Source organism: Myotis davidii, unplaced genomic scaffold (assembly GCF_000327345.1).
Source record: "Myotis davidii unplaced genomic scaffold, ASM32734v1 scaffold38, whole genome shotgun sequence".
NCBI classification, from domain to species: Eukaryota; Metazoa; Chordata; class Mammalia; order Chiroptera; family Vespertilionidae; genus Myotis; species Myotis davidii.
The window spans coordinates 6103061-6116256 of record NW_006291383.1 but is presented as its reverse complement, the minus strand read 5'-3'; the positions used below and the strand labels follow the sequence as shown (position 1 = coordinate 6116256).

The 13196-nt window shown below is 46.2% G+C and overlaps 1 protein-coding gene across 8 annotated transcripts in view; it reads left to right on the top strand.

Annotated features, from left to right (window-relative positions):
• CEP250 (centrosomal protein 250kDa) overlaps positions 1-13196 on the top strand; it is a 45120-nt gene that overhangs the window by 8887 nt on the left and 23037 nt on the right. For 6 of the 8 annotated variants that reach the window (XM_006764561.2, XM_015564474.1, XM_015564473.1 and 3 more), the window contains 12 exons: positions 15-266; positions 1693-1789; positions 3579-3680; positions 4382-4543; positions 5038-5216; positions 5538-5720; positions 7781-7925; positions 8691-8837; positions 9936-10166; positions 10986-11179; positions 11403-11530; positions 12171-12340. In XM_006764561.2, the coding sequence (XP_006764624.1) occupies positions 15-266; positions 1693-1789; positions 3579-3680; positions 4382-4543; positions 5038-5216; positions 5538-5720; positions 7781-7925; positions 8691-8837; positions 9936-10166; positions 10986-11179; positions 11403-11530; positions 12171-12340 (1990 nt within the window). Of the gene's footprint in view, positions 1-14; positions 267-1420; positions 1479-1692; positions 1790-3578; positions 3681-4381; positions 4544-5037; positions 5217-5537; positions 5721-7780; positions 7926-8690; positions 8838-9932; positions 10167-10985; positions 11180-11402; positions 11531-12170; positions 12341-13196 lie in introns of those variants that run through there. The other 2 variants (XM_015564477.1, XM_015564476.1) reach the window with 2 other exon arrangements.

Sequence of the window (13196 nt, the reverse complement as noted above, 5' to 3'; positions counted from 1 at the left end):
CTGCTTGTACTCAGAGACCTGACGGAGCTCAAGGCTGAACATGTGAAGCTTTCAGGGTCCCTGTTGACCTGTTGTCTGCGCTTGACTGTGGGAACACAGTCTCGGGAATCTGATGGATCTGGGCGACCAGATGGGAGTGCACCAACCCAGCTGCTGCTGCTACTAGCCAAGACTCAGGAACTGGAGAAGGAAGCCCATGAAAGGAGCCAGGAGTTAATACAGCTGAAGAGTCAAGGGGATCTGGAGAAGGCCGAGCTTCAGGATCGGTGAGATGGGCTGGGGTCCAGAAGGGGGTCACTGAGGGGAAGTTGACTCCCATAGGGTATGAGAGATAGTGGAGGAGATGTGAAGAGCATTCTTCCCAGGAAAGGGGAAGGAGATTGCCAGAGAAATGCAATGCCACAGCTGGGGCCATATCACTGCCCTCTGCCCTCAGACTACCTTGCAGCTCAGTTTCTCACCTGTTGACTAAGAGAGCTAGCTATGACTCTGTCTTCTGTCAACACCAAACTACTTGCCATCCCCAGACCAGCCGAGCTCTTCCAGGTCTCACTGCCGTTGTACATGCTGACCTTAGCCTGCAGTGCCTCCTTCCCCTTCTCTCTGCCTTATCCTTTACGACAGTTCAGATGTCACCTCTTCTGTGAAGCCTTCTCTGACCTCAACAGCCTGTTAAATTAGGCTCATATTGGTCTTTTGACCTGCTTGTTGCAGCATTGATCTCATTGTAGCTCGTTGATTATTTAATTTCCTTTTTTATTAGATTTTTTTAATTTTTATTTTTTGGATTATAATAAAAAAGATTTTTTTTAAAAAAAACGATGATAAGAAGGACAGGGACATAAACAAAGGGCCCCTTTGAATCTCAGGGCAAAGTTCAGTTTATACCCCATGGCCAGGGTTGTATCACCACCTATTGGTGGTGTCCATAAATTGCAGTTTGTTTGGTTTGGTTGTGAAGGCCCTGGAAAGCATGGAAAGCAGGGCAGAGACCTTGTCTTAGTACGTTTTGTGTCCCCCGTGTTTTGCACTTTTTCTGCCATATAGTACATACTCAGTAAATGTTTATTGAATGATGCAATAATTAAATGAATGACCATGCAGTGAGTTAAGGCTCCTAGAGTTGGTACAGAATAAATGATTAAGACTTTGAAAAAAATGAAGACTCCTAGGTGACATTAATTCAAGAAATATTTCTTTAGCTACCCACATAACACCAGGTACTGAGCTCCAGGATACAGTGTTAAAGTGATAAAGATATATGGTGATTTTCCTGGGAGGCTAACCATAATCTCCCCCAAGTTGCCCCTCCTTTTTTCCTATCAGAGAACCTTGGGACTATCCCATGTGGCAATTCTGATGTTCTTATTGACTTCAGGGTGCTTGACTTCAAGATCAAGCGGGGCCTGGAAGGGCCTGGGCCAGGGCTTACCTTCAGCTCTCAGGCCCACAAACACGTGTTCCAGCCTTGAGATGTGGTAAATCCCTGCATGTGTCTGAGTGGCTTTTGGCTTCCCCCCAGTTCAAAACTATAGCATCCTGTGGTATTCAGGGAGTGCAGGGGCTGTGGGCACCCTGGGCTCTGTGGGGGCTACAGTGGGAGTGTCTGTGCTGGGCATGGGGTGTGCTGCATAGTAGCTCTGTTCACATCAGTGGGCTGCCCAGATGACAGTGCTATGCTCTCCTCTTCAGGGTGACCGAGCTCTCTGCTCTTCTGACCCAGTCTCAGAAGCAAAATGAAGATTACGAAAAGATGGTGAAGGCTCTGAGAGAGACGATGGAGATCCTGGTATATGATCCTGTGTTCTGGAAAGGAGGTGGGAGTGGGCTTGTAGATTCCTTGACCTTCATGAACAGGTAGTACTGGGTACAGTTAAATCTCTCTCGATGAAATCCCCTATAGCTAGAAAATAAATATTGGCTGAATCTGAAAATTAATTAACTCATTCATTTATTCATTCAAGAAATATTAACTGTCTACTATCCCTACTGTATTCCTGGGGAGACTACAATGGTATATGTATGCAGTGTGTCCTTATCAGAGAGAGTGGGACTGTTTAAAGGCACACTGGCAAACTAGGAAGCGGATGTGTGGAGAGATTCAAAACCTAGTCATAAAGGAACCAACTGGGGAGTGTGGCAAGGTTAGCCCAGAGAAGGAGTTGACTTGTTTAAAGTTTTTCAGATGGGCACAAGCAATGTCAGTGACTAGAAGTTACAGATTGGTAGGGTTTGGCTAACAGCTAGAGCTTTTCAGTAGTTGAATGGTCTATCTTGGGAAGGAGCAAGGTGTGTGTCACTGGCTTGACATCTGCCAAGGCTGTTATCAAAGGGATTCTCTCAGGTTGGGCGCTCGAACTGCTGGCTTGATCCCACATTTCCTTTCATCTCCAAGAGTTTTCAGACCTCTGGTTTTAGGCAGATCCTGAACCCTTACCCACATGCCTACCCCTAGGATCCCAGCTGGGGTCAGCTGGGAGCTGGATATGTTTATGCCTTTTTGGTTCCTGTTTGTCAGGAATTTGAAAATTCAAATGTCTGCAGGGTCCAGATAAGGTAAAGTGAGTGAAGTGGGTCAATGGTAAGAATTCTGGTTTTTCCTTGGCTACCATATTTAGTTTTCAGTATAGAGAGTTTTCAGTATTGATCTTGGTGTTAAGAAAACAGTGAGGAGTAGCAGGGACTACAGGACCCTGAAGAATACGTGTTTCATCTGGAAGAGGTATCCACTGCTCACTTAAGTAGATTATTGCCATGTAGGAATGAGGGCTGGTGTGGCCCATTTTGAGTTAAGTTTTTGAGAAGCCAGAAATTCAGATCTCAATTCATAAAATCTCTCAATTTTGTAAATGTTGGTCCAACAAAACATCGCTACAGGTATATGTCATTAGGCCTTCACTAACACAATATGATAGGAAGGAAGAGAGAAAATCTTGTTTTTAACTATATTTTTATTATTGATTTCAGAGAGGAAAGGAGAGGGAGAAAGAGATAGAAACATCAATGATGAGAGACAATCATTGATTGGCTCAGGTCTCCTACTGGGGATCGAGCCCGAAGCCCAGATATGTACCCTGACCGGGAATCAAACCATGATCTCCTAGTTCATAGGTCGATGCTCAACCACTGAGACAAGCTGGTTTTAGTCTTAAGCATCATTTTGCTGTTTAGAGACAGTAGCCATCCTCCAATGACAGCTCACATTTATTGAGCATTTGCTTTGTGCCAGGCATTATGTTGAGTAATTTTTTCCATTTAAGCATCAAAACCTGTGAAGTAGTTACTGCTAATTATTTGTGTTTTAAAGAGAAGGAAGCTCAAAGGAGCAGTTACCTAAAGTTACCAAGTTAGTAACTGAAAGAACAAGAACTCTGATCTAGGCAATCTAGTTTGGAGCTCTTAATCACCACATCCTATTGTCTTCAGTCTCCCGGGACAACGTTAGCATTCATGCATGGTCAGGAAAAAAGCGGGTTAACAGAATAGACAGAATGAGACTCTGGTTGATTTGGGGCCTTGGAATGATAAATTCTTTTCTGAGAATTTGGCTCTTAGATCCTATTTTGTTCCCTATTCAGGAGACAAATCATGCAGAATTAATGGAGCATGAGGCATCTCTTAGTAGGAATGCCCAAGAGGAGAAGCTGTCATTACAGCAAGTGATCAAGGATATAACCCAGGTACTGGCAGACCTCCTGTTCATGATGACCAGGTTATGCCTCACTCCTCCCCAGGCTTCCCAGTCATGCCTACATTTCCACTCTCTGAGGTGTTTGGACTTAGGATCCTGTGGGGATGATTTCTCTCAGCATATTTTAAGACTGGAACCTTAGGAATAGCTGAGCATTCGTGTGTTCGTTCTGCTTGCTGGAACAGGCTCCCCCTCCCCCTGTTACTTCCCTCCATTGATTTCTAGAATGGGAGGGAGGGACGCTAGAGGGTAACATCGATTGGTTGCCTCCCGCATGTGCCCCTACCAGAGCTGGGGAACCTGCAACCAGGACCCTTCGGTCCATGGACTGGCACTCTAACCACTGAGCAACACTGGCTAAGGCCAGGTTTCCTTTTCTTATTGGCACCTGTAATTCTCAGGCCTGTGGCTGGGTTCTGGTCTACGTTACCTCAAGAGCCTCTTCTTCCTTCATTTCACCATTTATTACCTCAGAGAGTGCTCTAGCCTTGTTGCTAGTCCTAGGTTTAGGTGACCAAAGGTGAAGAGTTGAAGGAACCACCTGTTTTGCTCTTAGATACCCTCTTCCCACCTCCTAGGGAAAGGACCCAAGAAGGAAACCATCAGGTTTGTCCAGCCTATGGTGTTAGTACTTGTGTGGACTCTTGTCCTTGCTTACCAGAGTGGTGAGCCTGCTGTGCTGGGTTTTAGGTCATGGTGGACGAAGGGGACAATATGTCCCAAGGCTCTGGTCACGAGAGCACCTTGGAGCTGGACTATAGTGACTTCTCCTCCCAGTTTGACCCCCAGGACCCAGACAAGGCTGTAACTCTGGTGCGTTCAGTGCTGATTCAGAGACGCCAGGCTGTGCAGGTAAGAACCCCAGATTCCTCCTCCACCACAGGGTGGGTATCTAGAGTGATATGTGCCCCAGGGACCCTCCTAGCCTGGACTGCCCCTTTCCCTATGTTGACCAGTCATGAGGTGTCAACACCCCAAAGTGCCCATTAGAATCTCTGTGTCTGCCCAGTTGTACTGGTGGGTAACAGGCACATTCTCTGTGCCAGTCAATGCAAAGATTGGCGATCGAAGCCCTGGGAGAGTATGGGTGAGTGTGTCCCAATTCTAAGCCCCCTCTCCCCACACACACTATATATATTTAAAGGTGATGAACTCTGAGACTCCAGGAGCAACTGAAGCTCAATAATCTCTGATCCTCTGTCTTCTCGACTGGTCGCATCTCTTCTTAGCTTACCCGTGTCGTGGTAGCCCCCAAGCCCCTTGCCCAGCTCTCCATTCAGGCTCCGACATCCTCCCCTCCCTGTCCTCTTGTTCACCATCTCACTTCTGCTACTCTTCCTGCACAGGACCTAAGGCAGCAGCTTTCAGGCTGTCAGGAAGCTGTGAGCTGCTTGCAGCAGCAGCATAATCAGTGGGAGGAAGAAGGTGAGGCCTTGAGACAGCGGTTACAGAAGCTCACTGGGGAGCGGGACACTCTGGCAGGGCAGACTGTGGACCTCCAGGGAGAAGTGGACTCGCTCAGCAAGTGAGCAGGGGCTGCTCATTCCCCCCTTCCTCCCCGGGCTCAGTTCTTGCCTGGCCATTTATCCTCTTCCGTCGTGTTTCTGGCTGGCTGCCCCGCTCTCCCTGAAACCCAGGGCTGCTCAGGGCTGCCTTGCTTTGTGCTCTGTTTGTTCCTGCTCACTCAGTTTTGGGTTCTTGTGGTGATAAAAAAGTGTCCTGCTTAAAAGGGAAGATGAGAAATTTAAAGGAAACAGATGCCTCTGTCCTTTAACCCTGTGATGTCTGCTTCCAGGGAGGACTCTAGGTTCCAAGGTGTCTGCTCATCTCTGGTTCCTTCTTCCAGGGAGCGAGCGCTCCTGCAGGAGGCCAGGGAAGAGCTGCAGCAGCAGCTGGCGGTGCTGGAGCAGGAGGCCTGGCGCCTGCGCAGGACAAACATGGAGCTGCAGCTGCAGGGGGACTCTGCTCAGGGCGAGAAGGAGGAGCAGCAGGAGGAGCTGCACCTGGCTGTCCGTGAGAGGCAGCGCCTGTGAGTGTGACCCGTCCCTTCTCACTGGGCTTGATCTCCCCTTCATTTTTTTAAAAATATATTTTTATTGATTTCAGAGATAAAAGGAGGGAGAGAGAGAGATAGAAACGTCAATGATGAGAGAGAATTATTGATCTACTGCCTCCTGCACACCCCACACTGGGGATTGAGCCCACAACCTGGTCATGCACCCTGACGGGAAATGGAACCTCAACCTCCTGATTCAACCACTGAGCCACACTGGCCGGGTAGTCTTCCATTTAATTCCACACCCTCCTCCACCACTCCCCTCTCTTGGAAAATGGAGTAAATAGAAGCCTGGTGTGAAGTGGGTTCAGATTAGCTTACTACTCCTTCCGTTGCAAAAAGATGAATACAGAAAGTTCATCCAGGCTTTGCTCAGCACCTGTGGGGAAACAAATAAATAAGACACAGGCCTTCATCTCAAGCAGTTTGCAATCTGATGGGAAGACAGACAAGAACTAATTGTAGTATGAGGCCAGATGAAGTATAAGCTAAATAGAGTTTCAGGCCAGGAGCATAGGAATAACAATTAATTATTGAAAGCTTCATGGGGAAGAGGGTAGACTTTGAGTTGGGCCTTGACATATTTTGATTTGTGGAGAGTAGAAGAAGGGCTAAAGGAGTAGGTTAGCAAAGAAAAGGAGGCAGGAAGGTTTATGGTGTGTTCATAGTAGCCTGGCTGGATAAAGGGTAGGACTTAGCCTGGAAAGTAGTGGGAAATGAGCTGGTCAAGAAAGGGAGTTCCCACTCTAGTCAGTTTGGCTCTATGGATAGAGTGTTGGCCTGTGGACCGAAGGGACCCGGGTTTGATTTCAGTCAAAGGCACATACCTTGGTTGCAGGCTCCTCCCTGGCCTGGGCCCTGATCAGGGCATGTGCAAGAGGCAACCAATCAATGTGTTTCACATTGATATTTCTCTGTCTCCCCCCTCTCTTCCACTCTCTCTAAAAATTAATGGAAAAATAAACTCAGATGAGGATTAAAAAAAAAAAAGAAAGAAAGATAGTTCCAGAGTAAAGAGACCCAGCTAATCTGTAAAAAGTAAGGCCTTTCAGGCTGAGCAAAAGCTTGGTTTAAATTATGGCTCTGCTACTTGGACAGTTTACTTTATTTGTAAAATGGGGGTGATAATATTTACCTTGAAGAGTCATTGGGAAGATTAGTGTTTTTGCAAAATGCCAATGGAGAGCCCTGCATATGATAGGCTTTGTGTAACTGGTGGCAGGAACTGTACCTTCTTCACCTCTGGTATAACCCCTCCTCCCCTGTGCCCTACTTGCACCTAATAAGTACGAATAGTGGATTCTTGAATGATTACTATAAGGATCGTGACTTGTGCAAGGAATGGTTCTTCCTGTACCAAGGAGAGTTATTAACAATCCATAAAAATAAGCACATTTTAAAATTTAATTTGTTTGAATTGATAATACTTTTATCAATACTTGTATGGTTCAAAAGTCAAAACTATTTTAAAAGATATACACAGAGCCTGACTGGTGTGGCTCAGTGGTTGAGCATTGACTTATGAACTAGGAGATCACGGTTCGATTCCCAGTCAGGGCACATGCCTGGGTTGCAGGCTCGATCCCCAGTAGGGAGCGTGCAGGAGGCAGCCAATCAATGATTCTCTCTCATCATTGAGGTTTCTATCTCTCTCCATTCTTCTCTGAAATCAATAAAAATATATTTTAAAATAAGTAAGTAAAAATATTTACACAGAGAAAGTCTTACTCCCCCCTGCTTCATTCATCCCATTTTCCTTCCTTCTTTAGGTAATCATTTAAATTAATTTTTTAGTTGTCTTTCCAGTGCTGCTTTATGCAAACTATGTATAATTCTCATTTTCCCCAATATCTTATATATACTACATACACTGTTCTGCACCTTCCTTCTTGTCACTTTATGTCTTGGAGATCTTATCATTTATTAGAGACCTTCAGTTTTTTTGCATAGCAAAGGTAATTATATTCCTGTTACCTTTTATCACATGGCCACTCCGTAAGATTTCCTCTAGCCCCATCTCCTTCCCACCTTAGTCAGGAGGTGCTGGCCGGCCTGGAAGCAAAACAGTCAGAATCACTCAGTGAACTGATCACTCTTCGGGAAAACCTGGAATCAAGTCGCCTGGAAGGGGAGTTGCTGAGGCAAGAGCAAACCGAAGTGACCGCAGCGTTGGCGAGGGTGCGTAAGCCTCCCCCTCACCTCATTCTTAACCCTGCAAGCCAGATCCTTTATATTTTTTGCCTCAATCACTAGTCTGTGCTTTGGGTTCTTTCCCTGCCAATATACTCTCTATCTCAGAATTAGAATGGTATAAATATGTCAGTCTCTTTTCTAAAACAACGTAACGCCTTCCTAGCTCCTTGGAGCTGCATTCAAAGCCCTTTGCCATCTGCCTCAAACTGTTTCTAGCCTCCCCTTCATTCCAAATCCCTGTCCTAGCTCCTCATATGCCTTTACTCCTGCCACAAAGCATGACTTGGAATTTCAGTTCCACCATGTTCTTTCATGACTAATACTTCATGACTCTAATTCTTTCATGACTCTAACTGCTTCTTTCCTCCCCTTTTAACCACAAACTGTTCCTTATCTCAGTATCCAACTTAATGGTCAACCTTCTCCAAGCATATTTGATTCTCCCAAACTGAAGCAGTGCTTTCTTTGGGCTCCCAAAGCATGTTGGCTTACATTGTCTATGATGTCATTCTAGTTGTAGTTGTTTATATCCCGCTGTCTGTGCCTCTATACTGTGAGCTCCTCTTACTCCTCAGTGAATGAAGAAATGAATGAATGAATGAATGAATGAAAAACTTGGATATACTGTAAGGGAAGGAATAGAGTGTTAACTGATCTCTGCTAGGAAAGCAGCAGGTGTTGGGGATGTGAGCTGTGAGCTGTTGCAGGAAAACTGGAAGTAGGAAACCCTTTGTCTCTCTTTGTTTTTAGGCAGAACAGTCCATTGCAGAGCTGTCGAGTTCTGAGAACAGCCTGAAGGCTGAAGTAGCTGATCTTCGGGCTGCAGCTGCCAAGCTTAGCGCCTTAAACGAGGCTTTGGCCTTAGATAAAGTCGCGCTGAACCAGCAGCTTCTCCAGGTGAGGGAAGCTTTTTCTGATAAACGGGGTAGGGCTGGGCCCTACTGAGGGTAAGCCAGTGACAGAAGCAGCTGTTGCCCATGACAAGGAGGAGTCCTTAAATGGATCAGCTCAAGGCAGATCAGCTCCCAAATGTAGTCCTGAAATGAGCAGAAAGAGCATTTATGGTGCCGAGGAGAGCAGACTATAAGGACTGGGCTTAGCCTTTAAACTACTCCCTTCCCTCACCTACAGCAGAACCGCCTTTGGGCTTTAGGGTAAAATCACCAGGGCTGGGAAAGAGGCCGTGCCCTCAGGAAGGAAGACTAGGTTTTTATTTATTTAATTTATTTTTATTAGCATAATAATTTATTAGCAAACAAATGAAATGACACCTCTAGATCTCAACCCATATAGGACCTTAAATAATGAACATCACAAACACAGGAAGATAAGGGTTTCCTAAAATAATTGATAGTATTACAGATGTCTCCCGATTCCTCCCCTTTGTCCCCTTCTACCCAGCCCCACCCCACCCAGGCCTTCACTACATTATTGTATGTGTCTAATATGGGCCATGCATACATGCATATATGTTTTTGGTTAATCTCTCCCCTCCCCTCCCTCCTGTTCCCTTCAGATCTGTCATCTTTTTCCCATGTCTTTGGACCCATTTTGTTCATCAGTTTATTTTGTTCATTCAGGAAGACTAGGTTTTTATTCCTGTTGCATGAGATACCAGCAATCACCAGAACAGGATTTGCAGAAGAGCCTAAGCCTCAAAGCATCTTCTGTATGGGTTACAAATTTAGCATGTCTCTTTACTACCTGTTCCCTTGAACCCCAGCACTCTTCTGAACCCCAGAAATCTTCGATGTTTTCTTATTCTGAATTTTTTGAGAATAATATTTTGCCTTTTTATCTCTATCCCAAGCATCAGTCCATCTAATATCTGGAATATAGGCACTAGATCAAATGAATGCATTGTCCCCCTCTCTTATAAGCACTCCTGTGTTCATCTTTGGAGAATAGAGTCATATCTCACTTGGATTTCTGTCTCAGTACTTGATCACTAAATTAACCACTTGTCTTTGATGCCTTTCCCTTGTTGGTCAGTAGTTAGAACAGGAGAACCAGTCTGTGTGCAGCAGAATGGAGGCCGCAGAGCAGGCGAGAAACGCTTTGCAGGTGGGCCTGGCAGAGGTGGAAAGGAGCAGGGAAGCCCTGTGGGAAAAGAACACCCACCTGGAGGCCCAGCTGCAGAAAGCAGAGGAGACGGGGGCTCAGCTGCAGGCAGATCTCAGGGGCATCCAAGAAGAGAAGGAGGAACTTCAAGAGAAACTAAGCGAGGTAAGAAGACAAAATGCGTAACATCTCGTTAAGGTACAATACATGCTCACTGCAAAACACTATAGAAATGATTGAGAAAGTGATAGAGTCTTACTTCCTAGAGAGTAGGAGATGTGCAGAGTGCAGCTGATCGATGTTTCTCTCTCATCGATGTTTCTATCTCTCTATCTCTCTCCCTTCCTCTCTGTAAAAATTCAATAAAATATATTTTTTAAAAAAAGAATTCCTATAGGAATCCTTTGGTGATTCCCCACACTTCCACCCCCACCCCCGTTTGAATTAGATGCCTCTCCTGTATGCTCTGGTAGTACCTTGTGCACATTTCAAACACCACACCTTCATACTATATAATAATTGTCTGTTTACCTGTCTCCACCATCAGAGCACAAGCATCTTGAAGGCAAGACTATATCTTATTTGTTTTTGTTCCTCCAGCTAATAGTACAGTGTCTAACACATAACAGGGGCTCAGTACGTTTTTTCTGAACCAATGACCTGCCTCAAAGGTCATCTTTCTCCTCACCACACTTCTCATTGCCATAATAATTACACATAACCTCCCTTCTCAGAGTCCCTTTCTTAGGGCACTGATCACTTTCTTCCTGGTATTATGCATGTGTCTTCTCCTTAAGACTAAAAGCTCCTTAGAGGTAGGTCCCTTGCAGCCCTAGCACAGGGTCTTGCTCGAAGGAGAGCATGCTTCCTGTCTGGAGGCTTGATGGGTTGATAGAGAAATACATTAATGCTACTTGGTATGAGTGGGCAACTCTGGAGAGAATCATGCCCGTGCTCTGAATCTCATCACTGTCTTCCCCTCAGGCCCGTCACCAGCAGGAGGCAGCCTCAGCTCAGCTGGAGCAGCTACATCAGGAAGCAAAGCGACAAGAAGAAGTGCTGGCCCGGGAAGTTCAGGAGAAGGAGGCCCTAGTTCGGGAGAAGGCAGCTCTAGAGGTGCGGCTGCAGGCTGGGGAGCGGGACCGACAGGACCTCTCTGATCAACTACTGGGGCTCAGGTAGGACCCAGACCCAGTTCAGCCAAGGGCAGAAGGAGCTTTTCAAGGCAAAGGGTAGCCAAGCTAAGTTCCCTGCCCAAAGTGTATGGATTCTTTATGAGTTATGAATTTATGATTGCCCCCCTAACTTCTTCAAGTAGCCAGTACTTAGAACCCAACTCCTCTTAAGGAAGGGTAAGGGGCTTGATGGGTAAGAATTCCTTCTGATTCCTGAACCTGACAGCTCAGCCAAGGAGTTCCTGGAGAGCAGTCTGTTTGAGGCCCAACAACAAAATTCTCTGATAGAGGTCACCAAGGGGCAGCTGGAGGTCCAGATTCAAACTGTCATTCAAGCCAAGGAAGTAATCCAAGGTGAGAACCCAAATGGAATGGCCACACATGGGGATGTTGAAAGCCGGGAAGGCAGAGGGAAGCTATTAGAGGTCCTCCTCTAGCCAGGTTCAGGGCTTCTGGGATGGGAGTTGCTCAGAGGTCTAGGGAGAGGAGTTGTGTGTTTGTGTTTTTAATTGATTTTTTAAAAAGAAAGATAAGAAGGGAGAGAGAGAGAAGCATCGATGAGAGAGAAACATCAATCAGCTCCTCCGGCACAGCCCCACCAGAAATTGAGCCCACAACTCGGGCATGTGCCCTGACCAGGAATTGAACTGGCGACCTCTCGGTGCATGGGTCTATGCTCAACCACTGAACAACACTGACCCAGGGGGAAGAGGAGTTTTGGGTGTTTTTATAATATATTTTTTAAATATGTTTTTATTGATTTCAGAGAGAGAGAAACATCAGTGATGAGAGAGAATCATTGATCAGCTGCCTCCTGCAAGCCTCCTACTGGGGATTGAGCCCACAACTCAGGCATGTGCCCTTGACTGGAATTGAACCCGGGCCACAGGCCGTTGTTCTATCCACTGAGCCAAACCAGCTAGGTCTGGAAGAGGAGGTTTTAAAAGGAGGAGGGCAGAGGCTCAGAGATCAGATCCTGTCCCTTGCATCTTAGGGGAAGTAAGGTGCTTGAAGCTGGAACTGGACACTGAACGGAACCGGGCAGAGCAGGAGCGGGATACAGCAGCCAGACAGCTTGCCCAGGCTGAGCAAGAGGGGCAGACTGCCCTGCAGCAGCTGAATTCAGCCCACGAGGAGGAGGTGAACCGGCTCCAGGAGAAATTGGTAGGTGGTGGATGTGGCTAGGGGATGGGAGAGGCCTCCCTTCAGGGAGTGTTCCATCTGCTAACTCTAGATCCAGATATTACTGCTTATAAGAGTGAAATATGTATAAGACTAGCCTGGTTACCAAGGTGCCAACTCCTGCTTCCAGCTCTTTTTTGTTTGTTTGTTTGTTTTTCAAGTATAGTTTACAGTCAATATTATTTTGTACTACAGGCCCGGTGCATGAATTTGTGCACTGGAGGGGTCCCACAGCCTGGCCTGTGGGGATCGGGCCAAAACTGGCAGTCCAACATCCCCTGAGGGGTCCTGGTTTGTGAGAGGGTGCAGGCCAGGCTGAAGGACCCCACCGGTGCCCGAATCCATGCACCAGGCCTCTAGAATGCATATAAGATCTTTGGTTAATCTCTTCCCCCCCTCCCCCCTCCCCCCTTCCCTCTGAGATTCATCAGTTTGTTCCATGTTCCCATGCCTGCAATTTCTGCTCTGTGTTGAGCGTCTGCCCTCTGGTGGTCAGTGCATGTCATAGCTACTGGTCAAATAGATGGTTGCTTGGGCTTTCATATATATAAATTACTTTCAGGCGTATAGTGGTTAGGCAATCATATATTTTACAGTGTGTTCCCCCCATATTTCCAGTACCCACCTGGCACCATGCATAGTTATTACAACTTTAGTGACTATATTCATATGCTATACTTTACATCCCCTTATTTTGTAGCTACCAACATATATATATATATATATCTACACTAATAAAAGAGAAACATGGTAATTGGCATACCTTTGCTATGCCCAAGCCACACCCACCAGCCAATCAGAGCGGCTATATGCAAATTAAACCAACCCAGAGAGCAGG